This window comes from Sapajus apella, unplaced genomic scaffold (genome assembly GCF_009761245.1).
Source record: "Sapajus apella isolate SASKATOON/1434 unplaced genomic scaffold, GSC_monkey_1.0 scaffold11, whole genome shotgun sequence".
NCBI classification, from domain to species: Eukaryota; Metazoa; Chordata; class Mammalia; order Primates; family Cebidae; genus Sapajus; species Sapajus apella.
Genome location: NW_022436951.1, coordinates 10,087,360 through 10,101,045, shown reverse-complemented (window position 1 = coordinate 10,101,045; position 13,686 = coordinate 10,087,360). Strand labels below are relative to the sequence as shown.

At 43.7% G+C, this 13,686-nt stretch overlaps 1 protein-coding gene across 3 annotated transcripts in view; it reads right to left on the bottom strand.

Moving 5' to 3' along the window:
• Positions 1-13,686, bottom strand: part of MTMR12 (myotubularin related protein 12) — a 91,677-nt gene that overhangs the window by 22,416 nt on the left and 55,575 nt on the right. For all 3 annotated transcript variants that reach the window (XM_032279021.1, XM_032279023.1, XM_032279022.1), the window contains exon 8: positions 6,027-6,102. In XM_032279021.1, the coding sequence (XP_032134912.1) occupies positions 6,027-6,102 (76 nt within the window). The remainder of the gene's footprint in view (positions 1-6,026; positions 6,103-13,686) is intronic.

Genomic DNA, 13,686 nt, shown 5'->3' with positions numbered 1-13,686 from the left:
TTTATTTGTTTTTCAGGAACAAAGGTAGATTAGAACTGACCTTGGGGCCAAGTAACCTGCCAGTGGAGCCTAGAATGGAGGAGAGAGACAGACTGGTTGGACGGTGAGTACAGCTGTGGACTTTGAGCCCTGCATAAGTGCTTGAGGCTGGCTAAGGTCCAGACCTTGCTGTGCTGGCCAAGCCATTGGCCTGGGATCAAAGATAAACCTGGAGGAAAGAAAGACCTTTTATACTTCAGCTGCCGAGAGGGGGCACCTTTTTGACACTCATCTGCCAGGTGTAAACCATACATTGGATATGCTAGCAGTAGCCTAGACCGAGAGTCAGAGATCAGCACGACAATCCAGGTGATATTGTGCATTGCACTTAGAAAATCACACGGGGAACTGGTTTGGGATTTCTGGGGAAGATAACGGAATCAGCACTGGGTATATTGGGTGTCTAGTACCAACAGGACATCCACGTGGAGATATTCAGGAGGCCCCTCAAATGAGAGGAAAGCAGGTCTGGAGCTCTAGACATGGGAGTTGATGGCCTGCTGCAGTGGGGGAGATGAGCCCACACAGAGAGGAAGGACAGAGCAACACAGAATTGCGTTAGAACTGCTGAAAACAGCAACAACTCCTCTCTTGGGGCCAAGCCATACTTTAAGATTCATGATGAGGCGGAAGTGTTAAACACTGAGATAATCAAAGGGCCCTATGCTGTTCTTGTATTCCCTTTTCAATGCCATGCTAAGTGGTGTGCAGTAACCACCACGTAGTTTTCAGCTCTCTGCCAAAGGTGGTAAAATTTTGGTGCCCAGGAAATTGTGCCCCCTTAGTTGGCACAGCTCACTTGGATAAGGGGGGAGATACTCTTAGCCATGACTGGATGGTGAGTTCTAAGAAACTAAGCGTTCTTAGCCCTTTTTATCTCCTCTTCTGGAGCAGAAGGGGCAGAAGGCATAGTCCCTTGGTGATATCCAACCATAACTCATTTTCCATCTGGGGCACATGTAGTAACTTCCAATCATAACTGTCTCACCTCACCTGAGGCGTGAAGGGCCAACTCCCTTACAATTCTCTGTGTGAAACAGTAAACAGAAACAAGCAAAGTTCCTGGTCAGAGAGCCTTCTCACAGAAAGTGAGCAAAAAGTCTTCTACTGCTGCAATTGCTCTCTGGGAACTATGAGGGCCAGAATTCTTAGTATGACTTCATAGGCAAGAATCACAGTTTGTTAATTTTTTTTTTTAAAAAAAGGATTACTCATTATTTGGTACATTTTAAGGTCCCTCTCTTAATAGAGTCAAAAACAGCTTTAAGAGAACATCTACAATCTGGGGCAGAAGGCAGTGTAAGGAAGCAGGAAAGGACCGTGAAGGAGGTCAGCAGGCCAAGGGAGTATAGTGTTTCCAAAGCCAGGACAGGAACTTAAAAGACAATGTAATCACAGTCAAAAACTGCAGTGCTGTGTGCTAATGGTATGGCTGGTATAAAAAAACAAAAAACAAAAAATAAAAACTGCAGTGATGTGGGGAAGTGGGGCTGCACAGGGCTTAAGGACTTCTGCGTGGGAAATGTCCACAGTATGTGGGGAGTAGAAGTCATGCTGCAACAAGAAATGAGTAGAGAAAATAAGTATAGACTCTTTAAATATGCTTGGCAGTACAAGGCAGAACAAGATAGCTGCTTGACAACTAAGCAAGTGCCTCAGGTTAAGGGAGACATAAGGATGCCTTCAAGAACAGACAGAGCAGAATAGACTTGGGAAAGGCAGCCATGGAAGAGGGAAGGCCCATGGAACTGGGCTCCAAACAAGGCAATCAAGAGCCCAGACAGAGATCCAGATTATGTATGAAAGAAACGGGAGCCCAGAGAGAAACAACAGGAGGCTGAGAAGAGGGAAGCTGAGGGAGTTCTTGTCGCTGTTCTGGATCCTGCGGGACTAGGGGAAAGGTCGTCACTGAGAGTTAAGAATGATACAAAAAACTTGTAGGATGAAAACCTGTTCACCCAGAGAACAATGTCATAGGAACCAAAAGGAATACGTTAAATAGAATACGGCTGGGTGGGAGGAAGGCCCAGCTGAGGCAAGGCACCGACGGTTTTCATGGGTCCCGTTAAGTACAGTTTGCTGTTTAGTTTCAATAATCCATAGCAATGTTCATTTGCCCCGGAGGAAAAAGAAAAAGATACTCAGGGTTGAAGAACAGCAGCCAAAGCCTTCAGAATAGTGGCAAGGACATGTATGAACTGACCGATTACACAGGTCTTCCCTGAAAATAAGTGAAGGCAGGAGAGAAAAGACTGGGTGAAAAGCCAGCGTAAACAGCATGGAGACATGGAAATGTTCTGGAACAGACTGTGGTAATGGTTGCACAACATTGTGAATGTGCTAAATGTCACTAACGGGAAATTTTATGTTATGTGTATTTTACCACAATTTTTAAAGATTGACATGAAACGAATGAAATGAAAGAACAATTATTCATAATCTAGCCCCCAATTATCTCTTTAATCTTAGCTTCCTATGCGCCTACTGCAAATTACCTGTTACTATTGATTTGGGTGCTTCTATGCCAGGTCCTAGAGAAAATGCATGTACATGCAATCTGGAAGATCAGCGGGCCTCAAACTTTTTGGTCTTAGACTCTTTAATGTTCTTAAAAATTATTGAGGACCCTGAAGAACTTGCATCCATATGAGCTATAGCTATTGATATTTACCACATTAGAAATTAAAACTGAAAAACTTTTAAAATATTAATTCATTTTAAACAGTAATTACCAATTACCTATTACTGTAAATATTTTCCACCCAAAAACATACAGGAAGATAAATGGCATTGTTTCATATTTTTGCAAATCTCTTAAATATCTGGTTTAAGAGAAAATAGTTTGATGTTCTTACCGGCTTAACAACGAAAATAAGCATGGAGAATAAGTGTAAACATGAGTAGGTTCAATAGGAATGACAGAAAGAAGGACAAGGCAAAGATGTGGCCAGAGACGGGCTTATGGACACTTTATGTCGCCTAGTTGTCACATTTTCTGTCAGTCTCTTAAGAGTCAGAGGACACATATGCTAAACAGAAAACAGTCCAGATCACCTAAAGCAGGGGTTTTCGACCTGCATTTTGTGCCTGGCACCCCACCCACGAGAGGATATTTGGCAATGTCTTGACATATTTGTTGGTTGTCACAACTCACGGGATAGGGGTGTTACTGGCACCTCAGGGAGTGCTACTGGCATTGCTGATGTTACATATTCTACCATAACAGCCTCTACAACAAAGAATTATCTGGCCTAAAATGTCCATAGTGTCTAGGTTGAGAAACCCTGTCTTAAACAAAACTAAAAACAAGAGGCTATAGTGGTACTGGGTACATTTAAAAGGATTGGGTACTCTAGGTTAAGGTACATAATTTCACCAATTCCAAATATAAAATAAATTACCTTTTAATTTACTTAAGACCATTTCTGGTGATCTTAATGTTCCAGTCAAATGAAAATTTTATGTTAAAAGAAAAGAGAGGGAGAAAGAGAGAAAAAGATTGAGGGCTCTATGTTTCCTGGGGTGATGTATAATTCCATCTTGTGTAATACTTTTTTGCTGTCCATTCACACAAACTCCACTGTAACTTTTAGGACTTATAAATACAGGAAGATCTAATGAAGTGAGAACACCTTCTCACAGCTTTCTTTTCTCTTCGAGGCGGACTTACTCTGTTGCTCAGGCTAGAGTGCAGTGGCGCGATCCCAGTTCACTGCAGCTTCCAACTCCTGGCTCAAGGGATCCTCCCACCTCAGCCTCCAGAGTAGCTGGGACTATGGGCATGCACCACCATACCAGGCTAATTTTTAAAATTTTTTTAGTGGAAATGGAGTTTCACCATGTTGGCCATGCTGGTCTGAAACTCCTGGGTTCAAGCGATCTGCCTGTCTCAGCCTCCCAAAGTGCTGGCATGATAGGCATGAGCCACTACGCCCTGCATTTTCCACAGCTTCTATCAAAGTAATGCCTCAGGCTCCTCACTCAAATCTTACTACAGCATCTGCTAGTTCTCAGGCCCAAGGCCTGGCTAGAATACAGAGTATCTACATTTCATACACTGCATGGATACGGAAGTAGCCTGTTCCTACATATGTGAACAGTTCATCTCTGTTTCTTCCCACAGAGCATACCCTCTTTTCTAGATCCCTCTATGAAAGACTGAGAGACCTTCATTTTCATTCCTCTAAAGCATCCGTTTTCAAAGTGTAGTATACACTACCCTGGGAAGTCTCAAGATCCTTTCAGGTAGCTGGAGAGGCCACAGCTATTTTCATAATAATCCCAAGACAGATGGAACAAAAGCAGTGCTGGTAAAACTGCTGGTGACAGTACCAATCAGGGCAGGACCACTCAGCTGTACTGATGCTCACTGTATTCTTCACTGCTACACCAGCAGAAAAAAAAAAATGTTTCACTTGAGAATGTGCTTAATAAAGAACTAAAAATTATGGATTTTGTTCATTGTGTCCAACTCTGGCCCAAAAACATGCTTTTAAACATCTGAAACAGTGACATATATTTAGAAATCAGGAAAACTCACATAAAAGTATGTATCTAGGCCAGGTGTAGTGGCTCATGCCTGTAATCCCAATACTTTGGTAGGTCAAGGTGGGCAGATCACCTGAGGCCAGGAGTTTGAGACCAGCCTGGCTAACATGGTGAAACTCCCATCTCTGCTAAAAACACAAACAATTAGGCCTGGGCACAGTGGCTCACGCCAGTAATCCCAGCACTTTGGGAGGCTGAGGAAGGCAGGTCACGAGGCGAGGAGTTCAAGACCAGCCTACACAACAGGGTAAAACCTCGTCTCTATTAAAAATATAAAAATTAGCCAGGTGTGGTGGTGAACACCTGTAATCCCAGCTACTCAGGAAGCTGAGGCAGGAGAATCGCTTGAACCCAGGAGGTGGAGAATGCAGTGAGCTGAGATTGCGCCACTGCACTTTAGCCTGGGCAACAAGGGCAAAACTCTGTCTTGGAAAAAAAAGTTAGCCAGGCCTGGTGGTGGGCGCCTGTAATCCCAGCTACTTGGGAGGCTGAGGTAGGATTATTGCTTGAACTCGGGAGACAGAGGCTGCAGCGAGCAGAGACTGAGCCATTGCACTCCAGCCTGGGCAACAAGAGCAAAACTCCATCTAAAAAAAAAAAAAAAACCAAAGTCAAAACAATTAAAATCTGTATCTATGGCTTCTCCTGAAAAATCAGGACATCTGCAACACTTGGCTCGTACTCCCATGTGGCACATACTGGCTAGCACTGAAGAGATGTTCCCGTAGACCAGGCTAAGGGTCTCTCGTTCACTGTAAGGTCATACTCATTACCTGCTTGGCCTCCATGGGCTTCTGGGCATTTGACCCCTGCTTAACCACACCTCCACCCATATGGGAGTGACCCTTTCAGTGAACCAGCTGTGCATGCAGCATAGCACTTATTTATAATTCTCATTCCTTACTAAATACCCTGCAGGCCTGGCAATTCCCAACCACCAATTAGAAACTGGAGTAACTGCCAGTCTTGCTTTCTTTGATCAGTGACATATTAAATATGGCTCCAATCCCACTCTATTCTGTGAAAACTAAGAAGCACTCCATGTTGTCTCTGGGAGAAAACAGCACCATGCCCATACAAAGATTAATAGTGTAGGCCAAAAAGCAGCTTAAAACCTACTACCCTTGGCATGGTTTAGCTCAGGTTCAAAATGATTTAGGTGTTAAAGCAGGCTTGCTTTCAACACCAGACAGATCTATGATCCTCTTAAAGCTCTGTTAATGTCTCTGCTAAAAAACTCAAGTGCATTTGTGAAAACTTTAGATCTCTGTCCCAATCACATTTAAGAGACTCCTCTAGGGAGTCCCTAAGATATTTTCGGATTGCTCTTAGATTGAAAACAAACTCTAGAACCAAAGCCAATGGCTTTCAGTAGGATCCTCTTGCCAGGATAGACCAATGCATGACCGACACCTCTTAGGGTTCCCAGATGCACTTACTGGTATGCCGTGACCCTGAAAACGCTGTACATTCTCTTCAGGAAGAGGGGTGGGGACAACAAAGTATGCTGGCAATCTAGAAGAAAGAAATGTCATCTGTTAATTCACAAAATACAAAAGCTCAACTTCAATGAATACAAGTAGAGTGTTAAGCAGAAGGGACCATATTTCCCTGTTGAGAATCAGCTCAGAGGAACTGCTGCTCTCCGTGTGATAAATCATCTGGGAATCTAAGTTCAAACTGTAGCTATGCCCATGATTCTGTACAACCCTACGTAAGTTATTCTACCTCTCTGGGTCTGTTTCCTCTTTCAGAAATGAGGGGATAGGAAAATATGATACCTAAAAGCATAGAACTCTGAAATTGGGAGTATTGTTCTCACCATTTAGTAACCATATAAGCATCTGTGTTGTTTTCAGTTAAACTAACAGGAAAAACATTAATTATGATGACTGCTGCCCAGATATTTTATCAAGTGCTCTGACAAGAACATTTAAGTGTTACTGTGTGACAACCACTGTTCTAATTACTTAACATTTCTTATTTAATATACTTGTTAATAAGTACTTAACCTTATTTATCCATATAATCCTCCCAAGAATTCTATGAGATACGTAATATTATTTCCATCTTACAGATAAAGAAACTGAGACACAATGCTGCTAAGACTCTTCCCTGGGTATACAACTAGTTAGCATACAGTACAGCTGGGACCTGAACCCAAGCAGTGGGACTTCAATGTCTACAGAGAAAATTTAGTCTCTAAAAAGAACAAACTTGTTAAGTAGTAGGACATGGTAGAATTGGGTTTCAGAGTCTCAGAGATCAAAGTTACAAGGGGACATCATCTCTTAGGTAGCAGATGTAGGTTTCTGTTAATAAGAAAATTGCCTAAGTTTCCATCACTGTGAATCTATAAGCATCTGTAAATATCTTTCCCTCAAAGAGGGAAAGAAATAAAGAAAGAGGCTTGAAATAAAGCCTCACAAGCAATAAGGTGCTTATGGTGTTAAGTTACAATGGAAAATTTGTATTTGCATGGCGTTTGAATGCATGATGCATGAGTGATGTAATAAATTCATAGGAGATGGAGCAACAAATAAATATCACCATGGGGGTGTGATCATTAAAACCCAGACTGTGGAAAACTATCAGTCAAGTTTCTGCAACACATTGCAAGAAAAATATGTTGGCTTGAGAATCTACAGATGAAGCAATTTAAGAAACCTATCAATCTCACTGAATCTTGACTACTTAAAAAAAACAGATTAAAAAGATGACAGAGAAAACGGTTTAAAAATTCATAAGATACTGGGGAAAATCTGAACTGTAACTGGATTTTCTTTTTTTTTTTTTTTTTTTGAGATGGAGTCTTGCTCTTTCGCCCAGGCTGGAGTGCAGTGGCATGATCTTGGCTCACTGCAACCCCTGCCTCCTAGATTCAAGTGATTCTCCTGCCTCAGCCTCCTGAGCAGCTGGGACTATAGGTATGTACCACCACATCCGGCTAATTTTTGTATTTTTAGTAGAAATGTGGTTTCACCATATTGGCCAGGCTGGTCTCGAACTCTTGATCTTGTGATCCACTTGCCTTGGCCTCCCAAAGTGCTGGGATTACAGGCATGAGCCACCACACCCAGCCTGTAACTGGATATTAAAGAATTAATAAGAAATTTGAAAGGTGTGATAATGGTCTTATGGTTATATTTATAAAGAGTCCTTAATTCTTTTTTTGAGATGGAGTTTCACTCTTGTTACCCAGGCTGGAGTGCAATGGCACGATCTTGGTTCACCACAGCCTCCGCCTCCTGGGTTCAGGCAATTCTCCTGCCTCAGCCTCCTGAGTAGCTGAGATTACAGGCACACTCCACCACGCCCAGCTAATTTTTTATATTTTTAGTAGGGACAGGGTTTCACCATGTTGACCAGGATGGTCTCGATCTCTTGACCTCGTGATCCACCCGCCTCGGCCTCCCAAAGTGCTGGGATTACAGGCTTGAGCCACCTGAAACATTTGTGAATGAAATGTCACAAACTCTAGAATTTATTGCAAAATAATCCTGGCTGGGCATGGTGGCCTATAATTCCAACACTTTGCAGGGTCAAGGTGGGAGGACTGCTTGAGTCCAGGAGCTTTAGACTAGCCTTGGCAACATAGTGAGACCCCATCGCCACAAAAAATAAAAATAAAAAAATAAAATAGCTGGGTGTGGTGGCACACACCTGTAGTCCCAGCTACTCGGGAGGATCACTTGAGCTTCTAGGAGTTCAAGGCTGCAATGAGCCATCACAGTGCCACTGCACTTAAGCTTGGGTGACCCTGTCTTTAAAAAATTAAAATTAAAACAAGATAATCCAAGAGAGGGTGAAGTAGGTGGGGGTACAGAGAAAACAGAATTGGCCATCAGTTGATAACTGTTGAGTCTGGGTAATTTAAGGTAATAGGAATTCATCGTATCTTCTTTCCTTTTATACTGCTTAAAATTTTTCATTAAAAAAAAAAACAACTTGGGCCAGGCATGGTGGCTCACACCTGTAATCCCAGCACTTTGGGAGGCCAAGGTGGGTGGATCATGAGGTCAGGAATTCGAGACCAGCCAGGCCAAGATGGTGAAACCCCATTTCTATTAAAAATACAAAAATTAGCCAGGCACATTGGCAGGCACCTGTAATCCCAGCTACTCAGAAGGCTGAGGCAGGAGAATCATTTGAACTCGGGAGGCAGAGGTTACAGTGAGCCAAGATTGCGCCACTGCACTCTAGCCTGGACGACAGAGCAAGAATCCATCTCAAGAAATAAACAAACAGAAAACAAGCTGGGCATGGTAGCTCACATTGTAATCCCAGCAGGATGAGGCCCAGGCAGGTGGATTGCCTGAGTTCAGGAGTTCAAGACCAGCCTGGGCAACATGGCAAAACCCTCTCACTATGAAAAATACAACAAATTGAGCTGAGCATAGTGGTTCGCACCTATGGTCCCAGCTACTCAGGAGACTGAGGCAACAGAATCACTTGGGCCTAGTGGGCTGAGGTTGCAGTGAACAGAGATTGTGCCACTGCACTCCAGCCTGGGTGACAGAGTGAGACCCTGTCTCAAAAAAAAAAAAAAAAAAATCCAAAAGCAAAAAAATCTTAAAAGTAATTCATGAAGAAAAGAGTTCCAGTAAGATTGTGATGGAAAGCCAGGTCTGGGAACTACTGGTCACAAAGATACTTCAAACCATCAAAACTGTGAAGAGTGTTTGCCTTTTGAAGTTTTGAAGTACTTGAAATATTTTCTTCTAAGTCTGCCTGAATGGGTAACTGGTAAGGCATCCCTTTTTCAGGTACAGTTGCTGAAGTAAAAACCTCTCCACAGATCAACTGCTCTCTTAAACTCAGGCTGCTCATTCAAATAAAGTGTAAAGATTAAAAGATTACCAGTGCCAGGCTCCATCCAAGAACTATTAAATCAAGAACTATTAAAAAGCTCTCTAGGTAAGCAGTTGGAATGAACACTGTTGTTCCAGAAGATCCTGCTACACAGAGTGTGCAGCAGCATGACCTGGAAGCTGTTGACTGCAGACGCTCCAGCCTCCCCCAACCTACTGAGCCAAATTCTGATTATTAGACAAGAGCCCCCAGTGATCAGACACACATTAAACAGAGATCCACTGCTCTAGATGGTAACTTAAAACAGGTCACTGTTTCTCAACCTTTTTAGGACAGTCATCTGTGGAGTTGTTTAAATCAGATCCTGAGCTCCTTCCTCAGTGGCACATGCTACAAAGCTGGACTGGGGCCTTGTGGTTTTAAAAAATTTCCATGTCTGCCGGGCGCGGTGGCTCAAGCCTGTAATCCCAGCACTTTGGGAGGCCGAGGCGGGTGGATCACGAGGTCAAGAGATCAAGACCATCCTGGTCAACATGGTGAAACCCCGTCTCTACTAAAAATACAAAAAAATTAGCTGGGCATGGTGGCGCGTGCCTGTAATCCCAGCTACTCAGGAGGCTGAGGCAGGAGAATTGCCTGAACCTAGGAGGCGGAGGTTGCAGTGAGCCGAGATCGCGCCATTGCACTCCAGCCTGGGTAACATGAGTGAAACTCCGTCTCAAAAAAAAAAAAAAAAAAAAAAAAAAAAAATTTCCATGTCTTCCCCAACTAGTGAGGTTGAATATTTTACACTGTTAGTTGACTGGTTAATTACTTTTCTTATAGATAAGTCTTTCACCAAAAAAAAAAAAAAAAAGTCAAATGTATTGGCAAATATCCCATCCATCACCCAGCAGAGAAGGTTGTACAGAGACCAACACTGAAGTCAGTGAGGGGTGTGGAGGGTGTCCTCTCCTGACCACTTAATTCTAGGTGGATTCCATGGAGTTCCCGCTATGAGATTCCCATTGGATACAAGCAATTAATCCTCTTTCCTTGGGAAGCAGTCATTTTAGTTGATGAGTTTAGAATACAAAGTAAACAGCCCCTGCAAAAACAGGTTGACTTTACTCATGAAACTTGTATATCTACTGAGGCACAACCCCCTGGAACAGCAATGTCTTCCTGTGCCAGCATCAGCAACTAGGTCCCTCTGTGTGGTACACTCTACGGGGCCACATACCATCCTATGTGTTTACAGGAAAGTGGAATGAGAGAAAGGTTTTTTAGGAGAATGAAAAAGAGAAAGAAGAGACCTGTAGTACCAGAATAGCCAGCTCTGACTTTGTGGGAAGGTGTTCCTTATTCTTACCCAAACTGACTATAGGCCTCCCTCTAAATACAAATGGGGCTTTTCCTTCTTTCTCCTATTTATTGAGCACCTCTTAGAAGCCAGCCACCATGCTTGGTACTGAGGATATAACAATGGGTAAAAACAGCATCCTTTAACTTCACAGAGCTGTAGGTTGTGGAAACTCACATTAGCCAAATGATGATACAAATAACAACGAACTTGGCATTGCAGGAAGTGCTACGAAGAGGAGCAAACAGTGCAATGAAAAATCTCACAATGACACTTGACTTAGTCTTGGAAAGCTTCCAAAGAAAGCAGTATCTGGGGCCGGGTGTGGTGGCTCACACCTGTAATCCCAGCACTTTGGGAGGCTGAGACAGGCGGATCACGAGGTCAGGAGTTCAAGACCAGCCTGGCTAACATGGTGAAGCCCCATCTCTACTAAAAATACAAAAATTAGCCATATGTGGTGGCACACACCTGTAATCCTAGCTCCTCGGGGGGCCAAGGCAGGAGAATCACTTGAACCCGGGAGGTGGAGGTTGCAGTGAGCCAAGATTGCACCACCACACTCCAGCCTGGGTGACAGAATGAGATTCTGTCTCAAAAAAATAAATAAATAAAAGAAAGAAAGAAAGGAGGCGGTACCTGGGGTAAGATCTGACTGACGAAGTAGAGTTAATTATACTTGTGCAGCTAGAAGCAAAAAGTACTTCCAGACAGGAGCCTGCAGGCAAGGCTTGTGGCAGGGAGGTCAGTATGGCCAGAGGCGTGGGATACAAAGTTGCAGTCAAACCGTGAAGGGCCTTGGGAGTGCCTGTTGAGGGCTCTGTTCTATACCAAGAACAGTGAAAGCCACTGAAGCTGGGGACAAGTACTATCAGATGCATGTAGAGAAGCCTGCTTGGCATGCTACATGGAGAATGGATGCTGGGGCACCAGAGTGGACGGAGGAGACCATGGAGCAGATACCACAGTGGTCTGAGGGTAAACAAAGCACAGATTTTCCTGTATGTTTCTGACATGCTAACACCTATGCAAATACCAACTAATTAGTATACGGCAGGATTTAAAAAAAAAAAACAATTCTGGGAACTTATGTATCAACATCTTATTACAAACTATCATTTCCTAGGAGCAGGGGTTTCTAACTTCTTTCTGAGCAAGAGCAACCTTTATCCTTTCAAGCTTTAAAACCAGGAAAGAGGGAAGAACAGGGTGGGGTAGACAATGAGGTCCTCAGTTGGGGTCAGGACACTGGCAGGTCACTCCCCACTGTCACCACAGCTCACACTGTGAAGGGGCTGCAGGGCGGAGGCAGGGTGAGGGGGGCGGCAGTAACCCTGTAAATATTGAGAGTGATCAAAATCAAAACTGATTACTGAAGAGGCCTATTAGAACTATGATACAAAGAGCTCTACAAAAATACAAAGTTTAATGAATCTGTTAGCAGGGTGTTTGGGAGTATGTTCCAAAATGATAAGATTCAAGTTTCTGTAAACAGATTATGCAGAGTCATGCCTTAAAAATGTAGGTCAGGCCGGGCGCGGTGGCTCACGCCTGTAATACCACTTTAAGAGGCCAATGTGGGCAGATCATTTGAGGTCAGGGGTTCAAGACCAGCCTGGCCAACACAGTGAATCCCCATCTCTACTAAAAATATAAAAACTAGCCAGGCATGGTGACATGTGCCTGTAGTCCCAGCTACTCAAGAGGCTGAGGCAGGAGAATCACTTGAACCCAGGAGACAGAGGTTGCAGTGAGCCGAGATCACGCCACTTGTACTCCAGCCTGGGTGACAAAGTGCGACTCAGTTAAAAAAATAAAATAAAATAAAAAGGTTAGATCACATCCGCCTCTGCTCAGCCTCCCTCTCACTGTCCTCCCATCAAAGCCTCCAGGCCCATCATCTCCCACTTCTCTCCCTGGCTTGCTTCTCCCCTTTCCCTGGGTGCCTTGCTGTTCCTCACACAGGCCTTTGCCCTTACTCCTCCCTCCACCAAGAATGTTCCTTCCTCGGGTATCCTCCAACTCAATCTTTCACTTCCTTTACGACGATGCTCACAAGCCACTTACTTCCACCACGCAAAACCTTCCTGACCAACACCCCACCATCACCTCCAGCACTCCCAAACCCCGTGCTGGATCCGTTTTTCTCCAGAGCACTTATCTTTTAACATGTTATAATTTACTTATTTATTTTACTATCATCTTCCTCCCTCCAGAATGAAAGCTCCAGGAGGGCAGAGGTTTTTAGGTACTCTGTTGACTGCTGCCGTCTCTAATAGCTAGAACACTGCCAAGCACATGGTAACCACTCAAAAATTTTTGTTCAATGAATAAATGAAGTGGTCAATGAAAGAGGGAAGAAAATATTGGTTTTTAAAGTTTTACACTTACAGATACAATAATGCAACAACAATAAAAAGATACAGGTCGGGCGCGGTGGCTCACGCCTGTAATCCCAGCGCTTTGGGAGGCCAAGGCGGGTGGATCACGAGGTCAAGAGATCAAGACCATCCTGGTCAACAAGGTGAAACCCCGTCTCTACTAAAAATACAAAAAATTAGCTGGGCATGGTGGCGCATGCCTGTAATCCCACCTACTCAGGAGGCTGAGGCAGGAGAATTGCCTGAACCCAGGAGGCGGAGGTTGCGGTGAGCTGAGATCGCGCCATTGCACCCCAGCCTGGGTAACAAGAGTGAAACTCCATCTCAAATAAATAAATAAATAAATAAATACAAATTCATTTTTGAATATTTAAGAGACACTTTAGGAATTTCTTTAAAAACCTAGTATGGCCAGGCATAGTGGCTCATGCCGTAATCCCAGCACTTTGGGAGCCTGAGGTGGGAGGATGATTTAAGTCCAGGAGTTTGAGACCAGCCTGGGCAACAAAGCAAGATCCCAGTGTCTGCAAAAAAATACAAAAATTAGCCAGGTGTGGTAGTGCA